The sequence below is a fragment of the Pyrus communis genome, chromosome 5 (genome assembly GCF_963583255.1).
Source record: "Pyrus communis chromosome 5, drPyrComm1.1, whole genome shotgun sequence".
Taxonomy (NCBI): Eukaryota; Viridiplantae; Streptophyta; class Magnoliopsida; order Rosales; family Rosaceae; genus Pyrus; species Pyrus communis.
Genome location: NC_084807.1, coordinates 23,937,692 through 23,960,416, shown reverse-complemented (window position 1 = coordinate 23,960,416; position 22,725 = coordinate 23,937,692). Strand labels below are relative to the sequence as shown.

Genomic DNA, 22,725 nt, shown 5'->3' with positions numbered 1-22,725 from the left:
TCAAGCATAAGCTATCCGTCCTTAGCCCAAAAGTGCTCCAAAAGTCTCCAAAATGCATCTTTTTGCTCCTTTAGCCCTTTCGACCTACAAACACACGAAAATAGCTTAAAGTACTAAAATAACTAAAGAAACATAACGTAAGTGCACGAGAACAAGCCATTTAAGTCGCATGAAAATGCTCCTATCAAAATTGCTAGCTTGATTGAATCATTGGTTATTATGGGTAGCTTGGTAAATTTTCATGTTCTCCATGTTGATGAAACCTTTAGTTAGAATATGATTACAAGGATTTTTTGTTTAGTTCTTATGTGTGTTAAGATTTTGATTTTTAAGGACATTTTTTTCCCCTTTTATTAATTTGGTGTTTGACAAGGATTGTATATGGGACTAATAACATATTTCATGTGGATTGTGGTTAACAAATAATATCATTTATATATCCACAATTTTGGGGCTAATTGTGGAGTTAATTGGGAATTTGCATGTAGTAGTAGTTAGTGTTGTGTGTTAGTCTGTGTATGATTATAGTCTTTCTCTCTCAACTCTAACTAAACTACCTATTCTGTTTTGTTGGCATGAAATGCATCGATATTGAATCATTTCATGAGTCTTATGATGAAGGTGCATTCATGTAAAGAAAATTGTTAATCTCTCACTTTCGGGAGAGTGAGTGTGGCTTCCATGGATTATTTTGATGCCCTAAACCTTCAGAGGGTGTTATGCTAATGGACTAATCATGTGGGATGGTCTATGTGGTATAGTTGTAGAAATGGACACTCCTAAATTGAGAAGAATTAGGAGTGAATGGCACTTTGCAATGCCTTGGGTTTCGATCCCTTAAACCTCTGGAGGCCTACACAAATGGATTGGTACCCATAATCCGTAAGGAAGGTACTTGTGATCCATGTGGTGTAGAAAGAAAATGGATACTCTCGTTATCTTATCTGGAATTGTGGATAAAGGTACGGTAATTGACTGCGAGACCGGTCATGAGGTTGGATTATTTATACTCGAATACTGAGAAATAATTATGGTAATGTCATTGTATAACCAATGATGTTTATATGCATTGCCAATGATTACTGCTGGAGATTCCAATATTTATAAAGACCAGGATCATTTTTTTTCAAACAGGGAATGAAATCATAGAGTGGGGTTTTGATTTGTTTAAAATAAATAGGGTTTAGGAGGTTCGAATGTGAAACATCTTTCACTATTTAATAGTCAAAAATCTCGGGGACGAGATCTATTTTAAGAGGGGAAGAATGTGAAACCCTGAAATTATTAAGTGTTTCAAAGTAGTAGTTATTTCGGATGCCTAAGATACCAGAAAAAAAATTTTATTTTGATTGAGATCAGTTAATCCGAAAGTAATAGTATCTTTCGAAATAATTTTTAGAGTTTGGAAGACGAATAAATGGGTGACATGTTGCTACACAAAAGGTTGAGCTAGCCATGTGGCAAATTGATAGCTAGCCAACTAAGGGTGTTAGTCTTGTTTGTGGTTGACATGTGGTCATACCTGTAGAATTTTGATTGGACCACAAAGAAAAAGAGAATAAAAAGAAGAGGAAATCATCCATTGTTTCCCTAGTGGGGAGACCCGAAGAGAAAGAGGTAAAAAAAAAAAAAAAGGAAACCGAGGGAACTTTGCATCCTTCCAACATTTTCACTGTATTTTCATAATTTGAATTAAGTCAGATTATAGTCAAATTTTCACCTCAATGATTGGGAAGTTGAATCCAAGTATATGAGGGTGCAGATCAATTTAGAGAAGGGATTCGTGAGATGTACGTGAAATCGAGTGGTGATTTTCGAACCAAGCATATTTGACTCGCATATTCAATAAGTCGATTTTCGATTCATTCCCGGCCTACCATGTCACATCCTAGTCTCGACTCTGCCGTAGCACGATATTGTCCGCTTTGGGCCCTGGCCACGCCCTCACGGTTTTGTTTTTGGGAAATCACACAAGAACTTCCTAGTGGGTCACCTATCCTGAGATTTTCTTGTGTGAGTTCTCAGAAACAAAACCGTGAGGGCGTGGCCGGGGTCCAAAGCGGACAATATCGTGTTACGGCGGAGTCAAGACTGGGATGTGACAGAATAGTATCAGAACCACTATGTCGTGTGATGCGAGTGTGCCAACGAGAACGTCGAGCCCCTAAGAGGGGTGGATTGTAACATCCCACATTGACCAATGGAGAGGTGTGATGTGTCTTATATGTACATGCCCACCTCCTATAGCACGAGACCTTTTGGGGACTCATTAGCTTCGGGTTTCATCGAAACTCTGAAGTTAAGCGAGTTTGGACGAGAGCATTCCCATAATGGGTGACCCACTGGGAAGTTATTGTGTAAGTTCACAGAAACAAAATTGTGAGGCTGTGGCCAGGGCCCAAAGCAGACAATATCGTGCTAAGGCGGAGTCGAGATTGTGATGTGAGCCACGCCATCATGGTTTTGTTTCTAGGAACTCACACGAGAATTTCCCAGTGGGTCACCCATCTTAGGAATGCTCTCGCCCGAACTCGCTTAACTTCGGAGTTTCGATGGAACTCGAAGCCCGTAAGTTCCCAAAAGGCCTCGTGCTATAGTGAGGGGAACATGTAAATAGAAGGCACATCACCCCCTCGCTATTGGTCGATGTGGGATGTTACATACCAACCTATTCATCCTTCCGCATCATTTTCAAAGAACTATTTGTCAAACTCGTTTCAGTTTCTTTTTATTTATTTTAGTTTTATTCGCGGACTGGGTGCAGAATCAATTCTTTCAGTGATTCCGGGTCCGGGGCATGACAACATGATTGGTTGAAAATCTTATCGAAATCTTAGCTAAATTATTGTAAATAGATAGTGACATGTGGCACATCGGGATTGGTTAAAAATCGTATTAGAAATTTATCCACAAAATAGTATGCTCGAATAATGACACGTGGCGTGACAAGATTGGTTAAAATTTTGATTGAAGTCTTGGCTAAATTATTGTAAACAGATAGTGACACGTGGGTGTCGGGCTTGGTTGAAAATATTATTGGAAATCTATCCACAAAATAGTATGTTCGGATAATGACACGTGGCATGACAAAATTAGTTAAAAATCCTATCCAAAATTTTTTTTTTTTTTTAATTTTATAAAAAGAAATTAATAATATTTAAATGGACTGGGTGCCAGCACATTTTTTAGGATGGAGATGCATTTGTGCTGGCGCATTTTTAAGTGATGGAGATGCATTTGGCCAATTATTGTTCATTATGGTCAATCACTATTCATTTGAGTGGATTAAATAGGTTGGGTGCCAGCGCATTTTTAGGGATGGACTTCGTCAGCTAACAAAGAGTGAAAGTCATTTACAAAGTATAACTTGTGTTTAAATCGAATGGATTGTTATGTATGGTAAAAAGATGCCATATTTGACTAATATGACGTGTTTAGGAATTTAATCACATTCAAAGCATCACACACAACGCAAGTGGCCCTTTACTACAGTGGTAATAAGGTGTTGAGTCATTACATAACAGCGTAAATTCGAACCCCGTCGATAGCTAATCTAACATCTAATCTAACAAAATTTATAGTTCAACAAGAAACAAAGCATCACACACAACATACGCTAAAATATTCCAAAAATTTATACAGAAAAGGAATTAGATAAATAGTTGAGACAATGTACCGTAAACATAAAAGATATGTTAAAACTTGAATCGAACAGAAAAGTAAAGTACATGTAGTTTTTCTTTTCTACCTCATTTTTACCAGTCTTGACTCTTAATATTTCTTATTGCTTAAGTAAATTTTGTTTTGGTCTATTAAGCGAATTAAGTATTAGCAGCCTATCTTAAGAAAAGCCAGAAGAGGTTAAGGAAGAGATTACCATAAATTTAGGCCATGTGAAAGTGCTGGAAAGACGGGTCTTATGCAAGGACAAAGCATTAAAAATCCGCTGCACGATCCAAAATCCAGACGCAAGTGATGCCAAACTTTAGGATGTATGTGCACAATTTAAAAGAGCGTTTTATCTTTGCAGCTCAAATATTTGCGTCTGAATCTTTCTCCATCAACATTTCTTACTCATATGATAAAATAAAATAAAATAAAATAAAAATAAAAAACTAATGAAAATGATTTGAAAACTTTAAGTTTTAACGATAAGGACAAAATAAAGGGTAAAGTAAATAGTATCATGATTGATTTTTTAATGTAAAAATATGATTTTTCGTTAAAGTGAACAGTACCGTAAGCTTTTCGTTAAAATTCCTTTAAAAAACAAGAAATACAAATTTGAATCAATAAAATATTGTCACATCATTTCTTGAAATCAATAGAGAAGACTAAACAAGGTTAAAAGTTTAAGGAGAGGATCCTTGTTGGATCCTCTTTGTGTTCGAAGATTCTTCAATCACAGCCGTTCATCATATATTATGTGATCAGTTTTCATCAAGTACTGTTTATATTTCATTTTAAATAAATAAATTATAATAATTTACAATAAATAAATGTAATTTAAGAATCCTTACGAAGAATATTTAGTGAGAATCCTCACTCAAAAGTTTAAAGTAGGTGCGGTTAGTCGCATTGCGATTGTGGGGGCCATTTCACTGAAAAACTGAGCAGAATTTTGGTGGCTTGCCGAACTTTGAAATTTATTGTGCCCTAGCCTCTAGGCCTGCAGTTAATGTGGTAAACCATCTACTGATTTGCCATTTGGTCTCAGCGTGCCTACTTCACATTCTTCCAAGAAAAATGGGATTAGCGTGCCCAATTTATATGTTTTAGTCAAACTCAGTCTTCAATCCACCCTGTTTGTCTGCTGAATTCGTCCATGCCACGAGAACTTATGTCTAACCTATGGGGGCCAACTAATTCAATTTTTCTTGAAGAACTTGTAGAATTAACGTCGATACATATTTCATTGTTGAATAAAATTTGACAGTTATATGAGCCAACAAATGCTTGTAAATACTAAAGTCTATTCAAATATGTACATGCGCTTAGGGTCCGTTTGTTGGGTTGAATATAATTGAATTTAGGGATGAGATTGGATTGACAAAAATTTGTTAAGTTTTGTAAGACATGACTTGTAATACATCCGTCCAGCTCATAGTGTGACATAACAAACAATGTACTGGACTCCAGTCTATTTTAATTGGCCACGAACTATCTCAACCATCCCACCAAACAAGCCCGAATGTCTATAGATACCTTAACCGCAACTTATTAGCATGTCAAAATCATGATTACGTATGAGAGTGAGTAGTTTGATGGGTAACTTAGGACATGGATCACGAGCTAAAAAGTATATGTGAAAGCTTAAACCTTACAATTTGGATCATGTGGGTTGTGAATGTGAGAAGCATAGTTCATGCATGTTCGTATCTTGTAGTTTAAAACAACTTTTACATCACATGCCACTTACTTACAAACGAAGGCAAAGCAAATCTACACTCTTGACGCTTCGCATCCGCGAATGCCATTTTCACAACAATTGGTTTGTAACTACAAAACCAAGGCAAATATGACCCCCATAGCAAGTTAAATCGCCACAACTTTTTTGCCTTTCCTTTCAAGGCGGACTTTTATCCTTCGAAGGTTTTTTTCATTCGTTTGAGGAAATACGCACAAATAGAACCGATGGGATCTGACAACTCCCACCGGTACTGAAACAAACAAAACAACCTGAAAAAGCAAATCAAAATTCCAACAAGAGCGACCAAAAACGAAGACTAACTCACAACCAGTCCACAGACAAAGAATCATTTGTTACCTTTAACTTGAATATACCGATTCATATTCTTAACAGATGTAATTTGAGAAAAATAGCCAACAAGACTTCATTCAAAAGTAATTAGTAAAGGAGTATTAAACAATGTTCTACCATCCGAACAAACAAAACTGACTCGGCTTAAAAGAAATACATCTAACTTCGCTCATAAAAACGTGAAAGTAGACCCCTTCAAGTGTCCAATCTCTATCATCTAGAAGTCCAGAGCAACTGCAAGGAAGAAATGGGCATGAGATTAGAACCAGGGTAAGAAGAATATATTACAGAAGCAACAAGAACGGAATAAATAAAACTAAAAAAAAAAAACTGAGCACATAGTTGCACAAATAGTCATATGAAGATCGATGTGACATGCATCATGAATACAAGACATTAAAACATTGAGCATTATGAACTTCAAAATGGAGCTCGAAACAAAAAAAGCGAAGTACGTATTACTGCCAACTAAACTTCTTAGACCTCTAAAATTACAAACATTGAGCATTATGATAGAATACCCTGCATAATTCTGATTACAAAGCAAAACTTTCACCATGGACAAATAAGTTTGTAATCCCAATATAAGCTCATATACCAGATTTTTTATCCCATCGAGACAAGAAATAGATGATAATTAAAAAAATGCCGTAAAAAGGCCCAATGGAAGAAACCCAAAAGATAACTGTATAGTTGTGCGATGTATCAAATATCAGTCAACATTTGGAATGCAAACAATAAAAAAGTTCAGAATGAACGGAAATAACATACGAAGGGAGTACTTGCTTGGCCATGTAAAAATGAAGGTACCATAGCCGGAAGTTCACAAATAACAATTAAAACAGCCATTAAACAAAAGTGTAAATCTTTATTGGAGTATTCGAAATGATCCTTAAGATAACAATGCACTCCCTACAGTACACCACACAAGCTCATTGCCACAAAAACACACGCCTGATTGTCTAACAAAGGTAAAAGGCTCGTGCTGAAGTTGCATATCGAACCACATTGTACGAGCAAAATCCACAACAATAAACTGAAACTGTTATAAATAAACATTCATGCCCTGCGCAACAAATACATACTCCATATAAATAACAGTGAACCAAGACAATTAAGCAAAGTGAGTTAAAAAAATGTACCTTAAAAGGCTTAGATATTGCTGGGGTACATGAACACCCTCACCCGAGCACCCTGCAAAGAAACACAAACGAGCTCAATCAAAAACCGATTACAACAAAAAGAAAAAACAGCAAACATAGCACACAATAATTCTAATAAAACACAATACCATGGACTTGGGGGGCAAGTTGGAAGTGAACTTAGCACGAACGACGCCACTGTTACCATGAGGCCTCGATACCTTGCCCCAAATGCAGCGGTAGTGGCTGCCATTGGTCTTCACCTTGGCCTTGTAGATATAGGCCAACCGCTTCCCGGCATACCACGCCACCTCCTCTTTGGTGTTCACTCCCTCAATCTGAATCAGAGAGGTGTTCGGGTACTGGTTCGACTTAGATCTAACCCAATAACAATCAGAAACTCAAAACCCTAGCCTCCATTTAGCTCAAAACACCAAAAAAAATTTAAAAAAAAAATCTCCATTTCATTGATTTTATCAGTAGAAGATTAATTGCAGAAAGAAAACACAAAAAAATAAATAAAATTAATTACCTCTTGTATCCGAGAACGGTGCCCCTGACGTAGAGTCTGATGTATGAGAAATTACAGTGAGCAAAAGATTAGAAATCTGAAAACATCTAATCGCATTAACATTCTCAAAAATTAGGGTTTTGGGTTTGGGAAGAAATGGATCAGCTTACCTAATTCGCTCTCCTTGGCGTCCCTTTACCATTTTTGCGATTGGGGTTTATGTGTGTACAGCGAGAATCACAGACGCCTGCGAAGGAGAAGCACTAAAACCCTAATTTGGTTGGAGGAAATGATTATGGTATTTATATAAAATGGGTTTGAAGTTGTATGTGGGCCTAGTGTAAATTATCAGAAGGCCCAAAGGTTGAGATTTGCCTTAATTTATGTTCATTTTGTTGGGAAGAGATATTTCTTTAACTTTTGCTCTTTAGCTTTTACTAATACTACAGCCTAGTATGATTCATCTTTATATGTATTTGAAAGGTTATAGGTTTGACTCTTACATGTGGCTGATTCAAAATCTAATTATGATTGGTTTGTCGATTACCTCTCAATATCATTTCATATATACAAAATTAAAAAGAGAGTTGTACGTGAGTGAACCATAGTTGATCACAATCAAAGATCTTCTTAGGTTTATGCTGACTGTCAAGTCTAGTATTCCTATACAGAAGAAGTCATTGATGGCTACTGCTGCATTTTCATCATCCATTGCAAAACTTGTAGCCAGAGTAGCCGCCTCCTCGTATTCAGAAGTGCCACAGCTTCCTTTCCTAATTCCAATCGCGCAAAAAAAAAAAAAAAAAATGGTAGAAAAAAAAAATAGAAATTTAGCATTGTCACATAAGTTTTCAAATTAATATTTGATATTTATATTTTTGATATCCCCATTGGAGATGCTATGAGAGGTTGTTTGAGATCCTCTTGAATATTAAGTAATGTAACTACATTTATCATTTTTTAAAACAAAATATAAGATTATGCCTTTGTTCTCTTAATGTTTTGGTTTGCTTGTACAGAATGTGTGGTGCATTGCATGCTTAATTTTTATTTATATCCTAGTCTCTTGTTACATGCGTCACATGCTTACACATGTGACAATTGACATTTATATGTAAAATTTAAAAAGGTTTTTATGTTAAAAAAATGATTTAGGAAATTAAGTATATTTATTTATATATATTTTGTAAAAAAAATATTCAAAATGAAAATTGAAGTCCATAAACCATTTTGATATTTATTTTCTTAAGTTATAAATTTATTGTGTTGAATTACTCACGCTTTCTAAATTAATTGTAATTTTTGGAATTTTTGAGGGACCATTTGTGGTATTTTAATTTTTAATTTTTTTGAAAATTTAGAGTGCTCCCTTTATATATAAAGAAGAAATTATTTAGTTTTACATTACCAACAGGAATTAAAAATAAAAATAAAAAATAAAAAATCACAAACACAGAGCTTCATCCGCCTTATAATTCGTTCCCACTTATTTTCCAACGGCATTAAAATTTTACAAACAAAAAAGCAATTAATCAAACATGGACGTTACTTCCTCCCACTAACCCCCCCTCAATCCAATCCCACCTCCCATTTCCTTCTCTGTCTTTACATTACTTTGCCTTTCCTCTGTTTCTCTCTTCCTATGTCAAAATCCACTAATGATCACAACTCATGCGCTAGGTCGAGGCGGCGACATTTCGAGTCCACAGAGGAGCAACCGGACCCTTTCGTCAAGCCCCACGATGCCAGCGTTCACGCCGTGTTTATTCGCCGCCGGGTGCGAAAGTTGTCCGAATTCTCAAGTGGGTGGTGGTGCAGATGGACTTCAATGGTTTTGATGGGTTTGGCCTTTTTGTCAATGTTGGCCAAGTTTGCCTTGCTGAACATGTTTCCAGAGTTGAGGGTGATAGAGAAAATAGGTTTGATTCGGCCTTCGCTGCTCGAAAAATCCAGGTCAGATTGTTATTTTTTTACTGCATTATCCAATAAAATTGTAGGATTTATTCTCTTGCACCTGAAATTATGATCCCATCTTGTATTTGATTTCTGCTAGTCAGACTCTTGATATTTGGACGCCACCAGAGAGTTTTAATTACTACCAATGCATAACTCGAGCGAAGAAGGAACTTCGTACGTCTCAAAAGTTTTCTTCCGCAACAAGTTAGCTAATCATTACCATGAATGTACAATTTTGATCAAGTTACAAGTTTGGTTTCTTGCAGTGAACGGAACAACCACAAACGGCTATCTCTTGGTTCGTTCCAATGGCGGATTAAATCAAATGAAGCTTGGGGTATGCAACTAATTGAGCTAAGCTTCTGTGTTTTTGGATTTGCCTATTGAGTGTGTAGTTATTTTTCTTAAGGCTTCTTATGAACAAATTGAAATTGTAGATAACTGATATGGTAGCAATAGCAAAACTTATGAATGCCACTCTTGTCCTCCCTTCTTTGGATCACCGATCCTTTTGGACTGACCCAAGGTTAGCGCCGTATTAACTTACTGAGTATTTCATTTTGTATAACATCCCTCTTTCTCTTTTAAATTTGACCTTTTTTTCTTAGTGACTTTAAAGACATTTTCGATTGGAAGAACTTCATGGAAGTTTTGAGAGACGATATCGTGATTGTTGAGTCTCTCCCACCAGAGTTTGCAGACGTGAAGCCCCACCTTAAGAATCCGGTGTCTTGGTCAAAGGTACGAACAACATTGTTAGTACCCTTTTCGACAAATTCAGTGGGATTTGAATCTAACAATGTGTAACAATTTGTGACCAGTCCAGTTACTATAGACTACAGATGATAACATTGTTGAAGAAGCACAAGGTTGTCAAATTTACCCTCACAAATTCCAGACTTGCTAATAATGTTGGTAGCTCGATCCAGAGGCTCCGTTGTCGTGCCCTTTATAAGGCACTAAAATTCGCAACTGAAATCGAAGAGCTTGGGATGAATTTGGTTGACAGATTAAAGAACAACGGTAGCAAATACATTGCTCTCCATCTAAGGTTTGTCTAATGAATTTTTAAAAATTGATGTTTAACATATTTTTTCTGTCTAAGAAAGGTTTCTAATCAGAATGTTACAATTGCTCAGATATGAAAAGGACATGCTTTCTTTCACAGGCTGCAGTCACAATCTCACCAAACATGAAGACAAAGAACTCAAAAGGATAAGAGGGCAGACGCCGCACTGGAAGAACAAAAAGATCAATGGCACGGAGCAGAGACTGTTAGGGCAATGTCCTATGACCCCAAGAGAGGTTACTCTTTTCCTTGAGGCAATAGGGTTTCCTTCAGATACGAAAATTTACATAGTTTCCGGTGAGATCTATGGGCGAGACGGGCTAACAACATTGCAAGCCAAATATCCGAATCTATTTTTCCACTCAAATTTAGCATCTGAAGAAGAGTTGCAACCTTACAAGGACAAGCTCAATCAGCTTGCTGCTTTGGACTATATTATAGCAGTTGAGAGTGACATTTTCATCTACTCGTATGAGGGAAACATGGCTAAAGCAGTCAAAGGCCACAGAAGATTTAACGGGTTTAGAAAAACAATCAGCCCTGACAAGTAAGCATGATTCTTTGCCGAATATTCTAAACTGACTCGAGCTCTATCTAACGAGAAAAACTTACCTATCACATGTTACATACCTCCTCCCAACATCTGTCTCGTCATATGGTGATGTGATGATAGAGAAAGAGAGGGAGGGGTATGTAACATGTTTTATTGGGAGTTTCGTATCTGACACACTGGATGTTACTTGCCTTGCAGACAAAGATTTGTGAGATTGATTGACAAGTTGGACAAGGGTGCGATATCTTGGAAAACATTCTCGTTGAGGGTTAAGAGGTTACACGAAAATCGGATCGGAGAACCGTACCCCAGAGTGCCAAGAAGTTTGCCTAGACTGGAGGAGAACTTTTATGCAAATCCATATCCAGGTTGCATTTGTGAAAAGCCCAAAGAGCCAGCTTCATCACTAGCAGGGAGAAATATGTTAAAAGGATTAGGGTTTTGAGAGTGGCTTTTAGCTGTAAATATTCATTCAAAATACATTTTTCTTTAGTTCATGTACACACAAAGTGTATCATGTTTGAAGACAATTGAAAATTTGGATTTAGCCATGTTTTCCCCTTTGTCCAATTATTGTATGTTACACCTTGAATGGTTCTAATTATAAACCTAGAATAGGCGATTTTCACGCTCTCGTATTTTCCGTTTGCAGTTTTACTAGTTTCTCTTCTTTGATTTTCATTTTATTCATTAAATCACCAAATCACAAAAATAAGTGCGAGAATTGCAACATTGGAAATGAGAGTTCAAATCGGCACCATAATCTTTTATTAGAAGACGATATTCTTAGTTACCTTAAATTTTGAGATATTCAAACTTAGATGTACAGAACGAACACAATTCAATTAGCGAATTGTCCTACATCCCTAAAACTTTACACACGGAAAACAAATGCAATGACAATTACTACAGGGCCCACTTTGATCTGGGCCCAAACATGGTGATCCAGCAAGAAGGCTCAAACAGCCCAAGATTAAATTAAACTTGGAACAAAATAATAATAAATTTTTAAAAAATTAAAGAAAAGGAGAAAAAAGAAGGGCACTTTCTTCTTTGTTCCTGGAGGCTTGGTTGTTGGAAGCCTTTCGCTTTAAGCCTTTTTCCACCGCCAAGACCCTCTCTCTGAGATCAGGTACCCGCATTCAGGTTAGTAACAAGGGTTTTCAATTTCTCATAACATTCATAATTCGCAAGCTAAATCTTCCTACTTTTCGTGTTTGCCATAGCTGGGTTATTCTTGGAACTCCAGATTCCATTGAAGCTTCCTGTTCCTGGGTTTAAGTTTATAAGTTTACAGCTTAAATCTCACATGGGTATTCTTTATTTTCACCTTTTATGCCTATATTTACATGTGTTTTGAGGTTTTACCTCACTATTTATGAGAGGATTCGATTTGCCAGGTTGCTTTTTTTTTTTTTTTTTTTTTTTTTGGAAGGGTGGGGTGGGGTAAAGGATTCTTTGGTTTTGCATATCCATTTCTGGAAGGGACATGTTTGGTATTTTGGGGTTGTTTTACTTTGAGAAATTGTGTATAATTCTCCTTAATTACTGGTGTTGCTGTGTTAGAATGCCACGACTTTTCATTTTCTGCAAATGGGATTTGTTTTGTGGGTGATTAGGCTGGTTATTGGACCTTAAACTAGTTTTCACCTTAGGAACGAATATCAGTAGCGTAACCGATAACTGATTGATCTAAGATCTGGTTAGTGTGAGTGCAAAATAACCGATAACTGATTGATCTAAGTCCCAATCATTTCAAGAATTTCATGTATAGTTTAGGAAACTCAGAAAGCACGCAGTTAGTGCTCTGCTGATGCGTGATTGGCCTACACAATCTAAAACTGATGTCTTGGGGGTTGCATTGAAACAAATCATCCCTGGATACTGTCCTGCCTGTTTGTGCTGAAACAAGTCACCCAAAAGTGCAAATGAATGTGTCTTTGAGATTATGGCAACTTCATTATACATGTGGAATTAATTTTTCAGAGAACATTCTTTTGAATTCGGGCGCAGTGGAGTTGCTGAACTGTTTTCCATTCTATCACTTACATGTTAGCTCACATGACATGAATTCTTCACTTTTCAGATAAATGGGTTTGGGGACGCTACTTGAAGGCTTTCTGCTTCTTGCGAATGCATTAGCAATATTAAATGAAGACCGTTTCCTTGTGCCTAGGGGATGGAGCCTCTCAGAATTCTCAGTGGGCAAGACAAAATCAGTGAAGGGACAGATTATAGGTCTCATTTATGCAACACAGTACTTGAGAGTTCCTCTCGTACTACTCAATACTGTCTGCATCGTTCTAAAATTGATATCTGGATGATGCCAAATGAGGTAAGATATAGATCTATGCCGAAGGGATAATATCTTTTTTTTCTTGTTTGAGTTTGTTCGTGAAATATTGTAAGAGAATTACGGAGTTCCTACCTTGCTCTTTTGTTTTCTGCTTCTGTTTTTCCTTGTATCACTTTGTCCAAACAAACTTACTCTTGAGCTTTCACTCTGGTGAGGTTTGTTTACAGCAGCGGTGATGTTTATATTTTAGCATTCTTATCCACACAGTTAATAGCTCCTGGTTGATGGAGTAGTAGCAGTTGATTTTACGTAACATTTTTTATGACATGCATGGCTTCACTCTACAACGATAAATGCAAACTGAGCAAGAGAAAAATTGTTATTTTACCTCTATATTTCGCACTGGAATATTGTTGAAACACGTAGGTTTAATGTTTTGATTTCTCTCTTTAGGAGAGTTTCTAGTTTGACTGCTCTCTATAGGAGAGTTGCTTCATTTAATTTTTGTTTTGGTGTGCTACATCTCTTTTGCATCTATGAGTGAAGGGTGGAGCTGTTTGATTTGCCCGATCTACTTCACTTGGTGTTTTGGGATCGTGGCGGTGATTAGATGATACGATTAGACCCGTGGGCATCGTACTCCGTGTCCCAATATATGTTTTGAGCTTTTTGTTCTCACACGTGGTTTAACTGTTTTATTGATCTTTGTTATCTTGCGGTTCCGAATGAGCTCGGACAAGTACTTGATCTCTACTTATTGCTTTGCGATTGTTGATGCTTTATTGTAATTAATCTATATCTAGTTTGTAAGGACCCTTTAGGGGCCGAGTTCTTCATGATATGTATTTGTAATGTCTTTTATTTCAATTAAAAAAAAAAGTTTAGTAGCGAAGTAATTTAACATCGAGACCTGAGCCTGACTTCATTCTTTTATATGCTTGATATAGAAACTGCTAATGTTCATGGTTTCATGCATTCTGAAACTTTTTTTTTGCTGATTTTGGACGCTTTCAGGTTAATTGATCCGAAGATTCATCGAATTGATATCGGGAATCTGCAAAATTGACTCTCGTTTCTTGGAAGGTTGAAGTATTAGGTTGATGGATATTGTTTCAACATTGTATTTTGAAATAGTTCATGTTCCTCGTTGTTCAGAATCTATTTGATTTTAGATAGTAATTGTTTGCCAACATATCGATTGTGCGCATTTTAAGGTCACTCAGGATCGCTCTCTGCCGTTGTGCGTATGATACCGGAAACATATATTTATTAATGCCAAATTGCACTAAGAGTCCCTATACTTTACTCAAATTTTCACTTCCGTCCCCATAATATTTTTTGTTACATTTTTGTCCATATAAATTTCGTTTTGTTTTTATTTTAGTCACATGTATCAGCTAATTGATTTCCATTCGGGTTTTTGCACATCTCGTTTGGAAACCCAGGACGGACAAAAGTGAAAATTTACGTAAACTACGTAGACTATTAGTGTAAATCAGCCAACAAATTAACTATGCTTAGGCCTTGGAGAACAAAAGGCATCTAAATGCCAAAAGCAAATTTAATACAATTGAAGGATCGAATGGCAAAAAAAATGAAAAAAAAAAGGGGAAGAAAATTAATCATAGATCAGCAAATACATGGGAAGTTAAATTTAATACAATTGAAGGATCGAATGGCAAAAAAAAATGAAAAAAAAAAAGGGGAAGAAAATTAATCATAGATCAGCAAATACATGGTAAGTTTTGGAATCTACGGCTATGAGCCTCAAGGACGAAACGAAAGCTGCGACAGCCATAAGGGCAAAGAAGCCGACATTCAGCCAATGCCAGCACTTCTGTGCAGAAGTCAGCTTCTCCTTCTTTGCCACCAAATACATGTGGTTTGCAAGGATAAATGTGAGGGGGAATGTGCTGATGGCTCCTGTGAGGCTCATGAAATCTCCGAGGAACGGCAGCAGAGCCGAAAGCAGCGTGTTAATCGCTAGGTAGCCGCCTCGAACGGTGATTCTGAATGTCAAGTTCTGAATTTTCAGTGGACTTCCTTTGATGCCGAACTTCGTATCCAGATATTCATACATTGGACTTGCAAATATCTGCAAATGCAGAAGCATAAAAGCTTGTTGGGTTAGTGCAGTTTGAGAGAGTGAAAGAGAGGGGTACAAAGGAAGAGGATTTACATGCAGAGCAATGACTGTTTGCAGGAAGGCAGCAACATTGGCCATCGCCTTCACCCAGACCGGTCCGTTGACGTTGTTGAGCAGATAAGATGATGTGTTATTTCCATATGCCCAATACCCTATAAAACAGACGGCATACAACGGCACAACACCGGCGGTGAACTGAAAGTACAGAGCTTTCATCATGTTGTCAACCACTGGCTTCCTCACTGTAGCCTGTCACATAATCACAGCCTACAAAAGTGAGTGTGGAAAGCCTTACATTGAGGGACAATTGTGGTTTTCATGTCAGCATTCTTGCAAAGATTGAAGTTTTTGGTACCTGTATCTCTGGTAGCATTCCCGTGTTGAACGCAAAAACAAGGCTAGCAGCCGCTCCAATGGTAGTAAATATTCTGCTTATTGGTGTCCCTGGGATGTCATAACTCCTGGCCGGTGCTTGAAGTCCTAGAACAACATAGCTGTTGTTAGCGCAAATCCAACATACAAAGTTCTTAAAAATTCCAAAAAAGAATCTGAGATGCTCCTTACCGTCTTTAAGTGACAGGACGAATGCTATAACAATATACATCAAGCTGAAGACAGTTGAAAACCCCAGCCAAATCCTCAGAGCTGACAAGTGCGGTATCCCTATCGCGAATATGGCGCACACAAAGCCGGAAATGGCAATAAAATGTGGTAGCTTCATGGTATGGTCATCCCTAAACAGAACATACGCAGCCTGCATGCGTAGTGAACGACTACAAGTTTTAGGAAAATGAGACATTAATCTGTTCATATATGCACACAGACGATCCGATTGGAGTTAAATTGCAATGTGCTCTCACCTTGAGTGCCTGACCGGCCAAAATGATATATCCAGTGTTAATCATGAAAAGATTGACATATTGCAATCCCCATGTCAGAGAGTAAGCTTTCTTGCCTGCAACCAAATAGCCCCATCGGGGATCAACACAGCCATGAAAGAAGACATCAGAAAGGTAAATTCAACAAACGAATGGCAATCAATTCTTCGATATTGGCATCCTTTTCACACGTACCGTATATAAATCCAGCAAGGTCTCTGTATCTGATGTGCCTAACCCCTCCATACTCATGGAGCTTGGCAATGAGAGCATTTGCAGAGAGTGACATTACAGTGGCTATAATTAAACCGATTACACCGCCGGTCCAACCAAGAGGAATCATGACATTTCCGGAGTATCCAAGCACATACGCACTGTTGATACCGGTGGTGAGGACGAATCCCACTTGAAACCATGAATCTGTGGAAACCAAAGATGTTACCAATAACACAATTCACAATGCTATTCGAAATCATTCCGAATTCATTCATTACGCATTCCGAAGACTATAACTTCATGAATTGCAATCTGGAACCAAAAATTGAAACTTTTTAGGAACCACATGAACAAAATTAGAAGAAAAAAATGATTCTTTTCCTCAGTTCCAGAGGAAAACATTGCATGAAACCAATTCTGAATTCAAAAACATTCTTGGGTTTTGGAAAACAATTGAAAAAACAATCATTTCATTCATCCAATGATCGAATTGTGGTAACAGAACAATCAAAATTATATAGAAAAACAAACCCAGATAAAATAACATAAATTAAAATTAAGAAAAAAGAAAATGAAAGAACCTGTGCTAATCTGATGAGCGGTTTCTGGGATTTCGGTACTTTCTTCATCAAAAACCTTCTTAGAACCAGAATAAGCTTCACTGGTAGCATCCATAGTCGACTCTCGATGATGTCCTTGCCCCGCCAGGAGCCACTCGGTTGTGGTTATCTCTTCCCCTTCCCCTGCCTCCGCCTCCTCCTCTGCTTCCGAGATGCAAGTAACAGCCAGCGTACCCCTACCCTTCACTTCCTCTCCCCTTTTTATAGCTGCCTCAGCTCAATTCAAGCGTTCAATCCCGTTTCAGCCAGCAAAAAGACTCACCCAATTTAGAAAATTAATTAAATTTTAAATCTTTTCAACGAATTATTCTTTTCGAAAATTTAATTAAATTCGAAATATTTTTGTGTAATTTCGCTTTCTTCATCTCCCTCCAGAATTCTTCGCCGCCCGTATCGATCTGGGCCGCTGCTTTGTTGGAGGCGCGCGCGCGGGGGTCAGATCCGTTGAGCATCCGAAGGTGTCTTATATATGCTCGCCGCGTGGGGGTTCGTTAAGATTTCGTTTTCCAGCTGCTTTCTCCGTGGGAGAGCGTCACCGTTTTGACCACTTACAGTGCGCAGTCATTCTGGGTTGTCCCCATTTTGGGATCGCACGCACGAGAAAGTGCCACGTAAGTCGTGGACTTTTGGAGCCGTTAGATTTTGTTGTTGTTTTGGTGTAAATGATCGTATTTACTTTAATAATTGTGGGTTAATGCTAAGAAAACTATTTAACTTAAAATATATTCTCGATGGTTATGTTACGGAAACCAATTCTTTAGATCAAATTATGGGTTTTTTCATTTGTAGGTTAGTTATAGGAATTTATATAAAATGCGTTTACTGTCATGTAGCGTTTTAATCAAATAACGGAATGACATGTTAAGATTAATAGATACATAACATTATATTATTATACTGGAATATCATGAGCGTGAACTTATTTCATGTAAGTGATTCTTCGACGGTGGAGACATAACTTTATTACTATAATTGCACACATTACATTTCTTAAGATGGTAGAGACATAACTTTATTACTAAAATTGACACATTAACACATTACAATGGGGGAGGTAAGCCTTGACCCTATTGTTTGAATCAAACTTGAGCATAACCGTGGACGACGTGTATGAGAGAGATGAGCCTACGTCAGCTGTGTATGGGATTATTAGATCAACAGAGATGTGTCATATTATTTGATCCTTAGAGAAAATACCCAAGGCAGGGTTGATTTGATCCTTTGAGAGTTACTGTACAGAGAGAAAGAAATTCTTATTAAATTAGGAGAAATTTTAGGGTAAGAATCCAACCATATAAGATTATGATTATGTTACCTAATTCATAAGATATCTTAATTTCACTGCATCAAAATGATAGTTATAATAACATTACATGACTATTAAATACTTACGACATGTTCAAAAAATACGCTACCAAATTTACGATACATTATAAGTTGTAACTCATTATTATTATTATTATTATTTGAGAAAATACGATAACGGTTTTATTCATAACTAAAGAAAGCATACAATTATGAATAAAGACATCTTATATACATTCCGGGAGGACCTCAAACCAACAACTAGTAAAATTGAAACTAAGGACCAACTTGACCAATTTATGCGCCACAAAATTGATGAATCTAAGGACATGAGTGACTCTAGTAGAAGCAAAATCCCGAAGCCTGGTCTTGATGTCCTCGATCAGTAAGCCGGGATCAGAGGGATCACTGTTGAGGCTTCCAATTGCTTGCACCACCTGCAGTGCATCACATTCCAAAATCACTTGTAATTATTATGACTAAGATATGCGATACATTGTAAAACATGGCCATATATTTATTTATACAGTCCAATAATTTGAGGCCCCTTTAGGAAGAATCTCTCTAAGATTTTTATATTTCTTTTCCTTTATCCTAACATTTCTTAAATTGATGGGCCACCAACCCAACCATCTTTTTTGACATGTCGACAAGTTTAGTATTCAAATCGTTCACGTAAGAATTGATTGGAAATCGTTTTCATTCAACTGTTTAGCTGTGGAAGTTGCCAAATGTTTTGAACCGTTACAAAAGAGTAGGATTCGCTCTTCTCCTACTCCTAATTCCCTCTCATTCCTTCCCTCTTTTTTTTGTATTTCTTTTCTTATACACAAGTTAAAAGAAGATGTTGACGTGACTTAATTGTGACTGTTCAAATAGGAAGAGAATTTGAAGAAGATAGATTCACACTCCCATTATAAAACATGAAAGTACGGTGAGTAAGGAATCCTCTAGCATTATTGGTAGGCAAAACGAGAGTATTAAATGAAGAAACGACTCCAAAAATCACAACCATTTCTCTTCATGCGCTCCTCAATTTGTTTTCTTCTAAACTTTGAGTTTTAATAAATTAATGTAGAAGTAAAGGACAAAAATAAAAGGAGGACCGTGTATAAAATGAGACAACAAAAGTACGGAAATCATCTATATATACATTTTTTTATCAAACATCTCTATATATTTTATCTCTTTTTCTTTCTGCTTTATTGGGTAAAGTCTCCACTTTATATTCCCTATAATTAATGATATATTCCACAAAACAAAATATTTGTTTCTTTTTATTAAATTATACAATATTTTTTTAGTAAAACGATAGCGTTAGTGAATTAAATAGTTAGTTATTAGGGAAATAGAGAGATTAAACTCGCATCAAGTTGTATCGACATGATTGTTTTTCGCCGGTTCAATATGTATCATTTGATGATCATAACAAATGACTCTATATATCGGGCTTGTTTAGGAAGTGTTTTTAATCACTGAAATCGCATTTAGACAAAATATTTTTGAGTTTCAAAAACATTTAAAGTGCTTCATACGCTTCTTGCAAGAAGCACGTGAAGTACTTCCTGAACTTCTTACAAAAAACATTGGTTATATGTTTCTCATTGAAAACACTTTAAGTACTTTTTTAGAATTAACTTGTATTTTTACTAAAGACTAATTTCAAAATTATTATTTTTTCTTCTAAAAGCTTTTTTAGACGTTTAAAAACAATTTTCAAACGAGTTCATTGACATGAATAATTAATGATTGCATGGATAAGTCGGTCACAACTCCCAAAGCACGAATAATTGTGGGCTTCTCTTTCTTAAAACCAGTCTCTTTTTTGACTGAAAATTGCAGATAAAAAATCATGGATTCTCAGAAGTTGCAAAACATTCGCCAGCAGAAAGAAAAGAGGTATCGTACTCAGAAGCCCACTGCGAGTGTTGCTTAACGTAAAGAATAAAATAAAATAGGGCATCACTGCTTGTCTTTACGTGCTTTCCACTAAAAATTTAGATGGTTTGAGGTCCAAGTTGTCGTCTGAAATCTCGTACGACACTGCCACTGTTCGATAGATGCTGGTCCTCCTTTCCATTTTAAACGAAGTGGTGATTGTGTCGAAAGCCTAAACGTGACTGTTTATCCGTATCACTAGACGGAAAGAGATTCAAAAAATTCAAAATCCTGGGTGAGAGAAAATGAGCGAAATCGGAATCGGTGTCAAAGCGATTAATCTGTCGTCGACGACGCCGTCGCGCGAGAAGAAGGTAGTGACAACCGAGAAAACTCCCCAGAATGCTCCGTCGTCTTCTTCCGCGGAGGACGAGGACGGGAGTCCAATCAGGCACATTGTCTGTGTCAAAAACAAGGTCGATGTCAAACACTTTGAGGACTTCGAGGACTGCTTCATCTTGGATTTCGACCCCTTTGAGCCGGTGCAGTCCAAGTTGACCGTGACGGATAATGGTGGTGGTGGTCACGCTGGTTCTCCCGATATCGCTGTTGTTGCTGAGAAAGGACAGGTTTTGATTTTTACCAGTGACCCTTTTGATTATTTGTGTTAATTTTCTTTCTTCTGTTTGGTTGCTGGGAAAATGCAGGTGAAGAATTGAATTTGAAATCATAACCCCATTTTACATATGACCCTTCTAGGATTTTGCAAAAGGAAGGAAATTTTTAATCAATTTTCTTTCTTTGTCATGTTTGGTTGCTGGGAAAATGCAGGTGAACAAATGAATTAGAAATTGTAACCCCATTGTGACATTTTGCCCATGAACCTTCAGGTGTTTGACCTCAAAAGATTTAAAATTTATAAGAATGTTTCCAACTTTTCTGCTTATCTGTTCATATTCCAATTTTTTTAAATTTATGAGCTAATTTGGTGAATGTCTGATGCCTCGTGTGGATTTGAATTGATGCTGTGTAGGTTGCTTGTAGAGACTATCCACATTCAAGACACCTCTGCCTGAAATTTCCTTTCGAGACGACACCCCATGAGAGCTACTGTGAGCTGGTAACCGAGCTTTACAAGTTCAAATATTTGCATCTTGTGAATGTATCCCCGATTCCCTTTCTATATTGTTTAACTTGGCATCTCAAAAGTGAATTCACTGATTGTATGTAGTGCTACTGCTATGTTTGCGATTCTGCTGCTCCATGCATGTTGTGGAAACTATCACATTGCCACGCCGCTGCGCACATTGGTGACTGGAAGTGCAAAAGGATGTTGATGAAGCAGCAAGCCGCGGTGAAGAAATGAACAAAGCTCCCGTTGTTTAGCCGTATTGCGGATAACGATGTATGAGAAATACCAGAAAAGTGAACTATTGTTTTACTAGTAGGCGGTCAAGTTCATGTAATTTTGTTCATAGGGAGGGTACTTGAAATGGCTTTTGTTCTGACTCGAAGAGATGCATTTACTAATGAACTTACGATGTTGGTAGAAATGGAATCAAATTTGATTAGTTCAATTCAATTTTCTTTCTTGTTAGAATTTGCAGGACGATTAGCAAACTAAACACAAGTGGGACTTGTTCAATTCTAGCAAGTTCATCGGTAAATTATATTTGCTTCTCAATAATATGTCATACTCTCCTCAAAAAATAATTACGTCATACAAGTTTTACAATTGACTCATAAAACTCTTAATATTACGAATCAGTGAATGTAGACACCATGATGGTTACGTAGGTTGAGAATTAGAGTTCGAAAAGGATATTGTACGGGAAAATTTCTGGCTATTTTTATGATAATTTATTGTTTCTGAATGAACTTATGGTTATTAAAATTAAGTTAACATTTTCTCCATCGAAAATTATTATGGTCATTTTATGAAAAATTTATGTTAATTTGAGGGTATTTTTGTCAAATCAATCTCACCACTAGATCTTTCACAAAAGAACCAAAATAATAGATGATGGATAATTTTAGAGACCACTTCTTTTGACTCTAAATCTTAGGACCAAAGTGAGGAGTTATGTCAATCCGAGGGATCATTTTGGCTAAATAACCTTTATACAAATGACAAGTTGTCATGTCAACTGGTCACTAAAATTTGGCGTAATAAGTTAGTGTCTTTAACAAACGATATTATCTACACTAAAAGAGTGAGGGAATGTGCTGAGTCTCACAGTGGGTTAGTGTCTTTAGAATTATCTATACCTTAAAATGATTGCAACATCTAAACATGTAACTTAGGCCAGTCGGCAATGTTAGTGTGCCAAGCCAAATATCTTGCACCCGAGTTTGAATTCTCCTAATACAAGCCTTCAACCGAGCAGCGTATGC

General features: G+C 36.9%; 5 protein-coding genes across 6 annotated transcripts; 3 read left to right on the top strand and 2 right to left on the bottom strand.

Moving 5' to 3' along the window:
* Positions 1-5,744: 5,744 nt before the first annotated feature.
* Positions 5,745-7,704, bottom strand: LOC137733443 (large ribosomal subunit protein eL33w). The gene is made up of 5 exons (XM_068472595.1): positions 7,585-7,704; positions 7,436-7,471; positions 7,053-7,281; positions 6,904-6,955; positions 5,745-5,995 (listed from the first exon to the last, which is right to left on the bottom strand). The coding sequence occupies exons 1-4, from the start codon at positions 7,614-7,616 to the stop codon at positions 6,914-6,916; spliced, it is 339 nt and encodes a 112-aa protein (XP_068328696.1). The 5' UTR covers positions 7,617-7,704; the 3' UTR covers positions 5,745-5,995; positions 6,904-6,913.
* Positions 7,705-9,056: 1,352 nt separating this feature from the next.
* Positions 9,057-11,479, top strand: LOC137733294 (O-fucosyltransferase 19-like). The gene is made up of 8 exons (XM_068472445.1): positions 9,057-9,406; positions 9,438-9,544; positions 9,637-9,707; positions 9,808-9,896; positions 9,979-10,111; positions 10,192-10,421; positions 10,510-10,986; positions 11,191-11,479. Exons 1-8 carry the CDS (start codon positions 9,057-9,059, stop codon positions 11,435-11,437), a joined length of 1,704 nt encoding a protein of 567 aa, XP_068328546.1. The 3' UTR covers positions 11,438-11,479.
* A 539-nt stretch (positions 11,480-12,018) lies between these two features.
* Positions 12,019-14,605, top strand: LOC137733918 (uncharacterized). Its single transcript, XM_068473135.1, has 3 exons — positions 12,019-12,138; positions 13,079-13,327; positions 14,303-14,605. Exon 2 carries the CDS (start codon positions 13,083-13,085, stop codon positions 13,314-13,316), a length of 234 nt encoding a protein of 77 aa, XP_068329236.1. The 5' UTR covers positions 12,019-12,138; positions 13,079-13,082; the 3' UTR covers positions 13,317-13,327; positions 14,303-14,605.
* A 281-nt stretch (positions 14,606-14,886) lies between these two features.
* On the bottom strand, positions 14,887-17,626 carry LOC137733917 (proline transporter 1-like). Its single transcript, XM_068473134.1, has 7 exons — positions 17,110-17,626; positions 16,508-16,732; positions 16,295-16,389; positions 15,999-16,188; positions 15,790-15,914; positions 15,468-15,683; positions 14,887-15,383 (listed from the first exon to the last, which is right to left on the bottom strand). Exons 1-7 carry the CDS (start codon positions 17,201-17,203, stop codon positions 15,006-15,008), a joined length of 1,323 nt encoding a protein of 440 aa, XP_068329235.1. The 5' UTR covers positions 17,204-17,626; the 3' UTR covers positions 14,887-15,005.
* Positions 17,627-20,355: 2,729 nt separating this feature from the next.
* On the top strand, positions 20,356-21,905 carry LOC137733913 (RPM1 interacting protein 13-like). Of its 2 annotated transcripts, none has more exons than XM_068473128.1 (3): positions 20,356-20,960; positions 21,365-21,451; positions 21,563-21,905. In XM_068473128.1, the coding sequence occupies exons 1-3, from the start codon at positions 20,637-20,639 to the stop codon at positions 21,695-21,697; spliced, it is 546 nt and encodes a 181-aa protein (XP_068329229.1). In that variant the 5' UTR covers positions 20,356-20,636; the 3' UTR covers positions 21,698-21,905. The 2 variants fall into 2 exon arrangements, with proteins under 2 accessions (XP_068329229.1, XP_068329231.1); XM_068473130.1 differs by having other exon boundaries at positions 21,365-21,443; positions 21,563-21,899.
* Positions 21,906-22,725: the final 820 nt, after the last annotated feature.

Bases quoted from the DNA above. Each gene is read 5' to 3' on its own strand.
- LOC137733294 (XM_068472445.1), top strand. From the start codon at position 9,057: ATGTCAAAATCCACTAATGATCACAACTCATGCGCTAGGTCGAGGCGG. The intron at 9,545-9,636 runs GTACGTCTCAAA...GGTTTCTTGCAG, and splicing joins TCGAGCGAAGAAGGAACTTC to TGAACGGAACAACCACAAAC. The intron at 10,112-10,191 runs GTACGAACAACA...ATTTGTGACCAG, and splicing joins ATCCGGTGTCTTGGTCAAAG to TCCAGTTACTATAGACTACA.
- LOC137733443 (XM_068472595.1), bottom strand. From the start codon at position 7,616: ATGGTAAAGGGACGCCAAGGAGAGCGAATTAG. The intron at 7,472-7,584 runs GTAAGCTGATCC...CTCATACATCAG, and splicing joins CGCCAAGGAGAGCGAATTAG to ACTCTACGTCAGGGGCACCG. The intron at 6,956-7,052 runs GTATTGTGTTTT...GTTTCTTTGCAG, and splicing joins ACTTGCCCCCCAAGTCCATG to GGTGCTCGGGTGAGGGTGTT.
- LOC137733918 (XM_068473135.1), top strand. From the start codon at position 13,083: ATGGGTTTGGGGACGCTACTTGAAGGCTTTCTGCTTCTTGCGAATGCA.
- LOC137733917 (XM_068473134.1), bottom strand. From the start codon at position 17,203: ATGGATGCTACCAGTGAAGCTTATTCTGGTTCTAAGAAGGTTTTTGAT. The intron at 15,915-15,998 runs GTAAGGAGCATC...ATGTTGTTCTAG, and splicing joins CGTCCTGTCACTTAAAGACG to GACTTCAAGCACCGGCCAGG. The intron at 15,684-15,789 runs GTACCAAAAACT...ATTATGTGACAG, and splicing joins GAATGCTACCAGAGATACAG to GCTACAGTGAGGAAGCCAGT.
- LOC137733913 (XM_068473128.1), top strand. From the start codon at position 20,637: ATGAGCGAAATCGGAATCGGTGTCAAAGCGATTAATCTGTCGTCGACG. The intron at 20,961-21,364 runs GTTTTGATTTTT...GATGCTGTGTAG, and splicing joins TTGTTGCTGAGAAAGGACAG to GTTGCTTGTAGAGACTATCC. The intron at 21,452-21,562 runs GTAACCGAGCTT...GATTGTATGTAG, and splicing joins ATGAGAGCTACTGTGAGCTG to TGCTACTGCTATGTTTGCGA.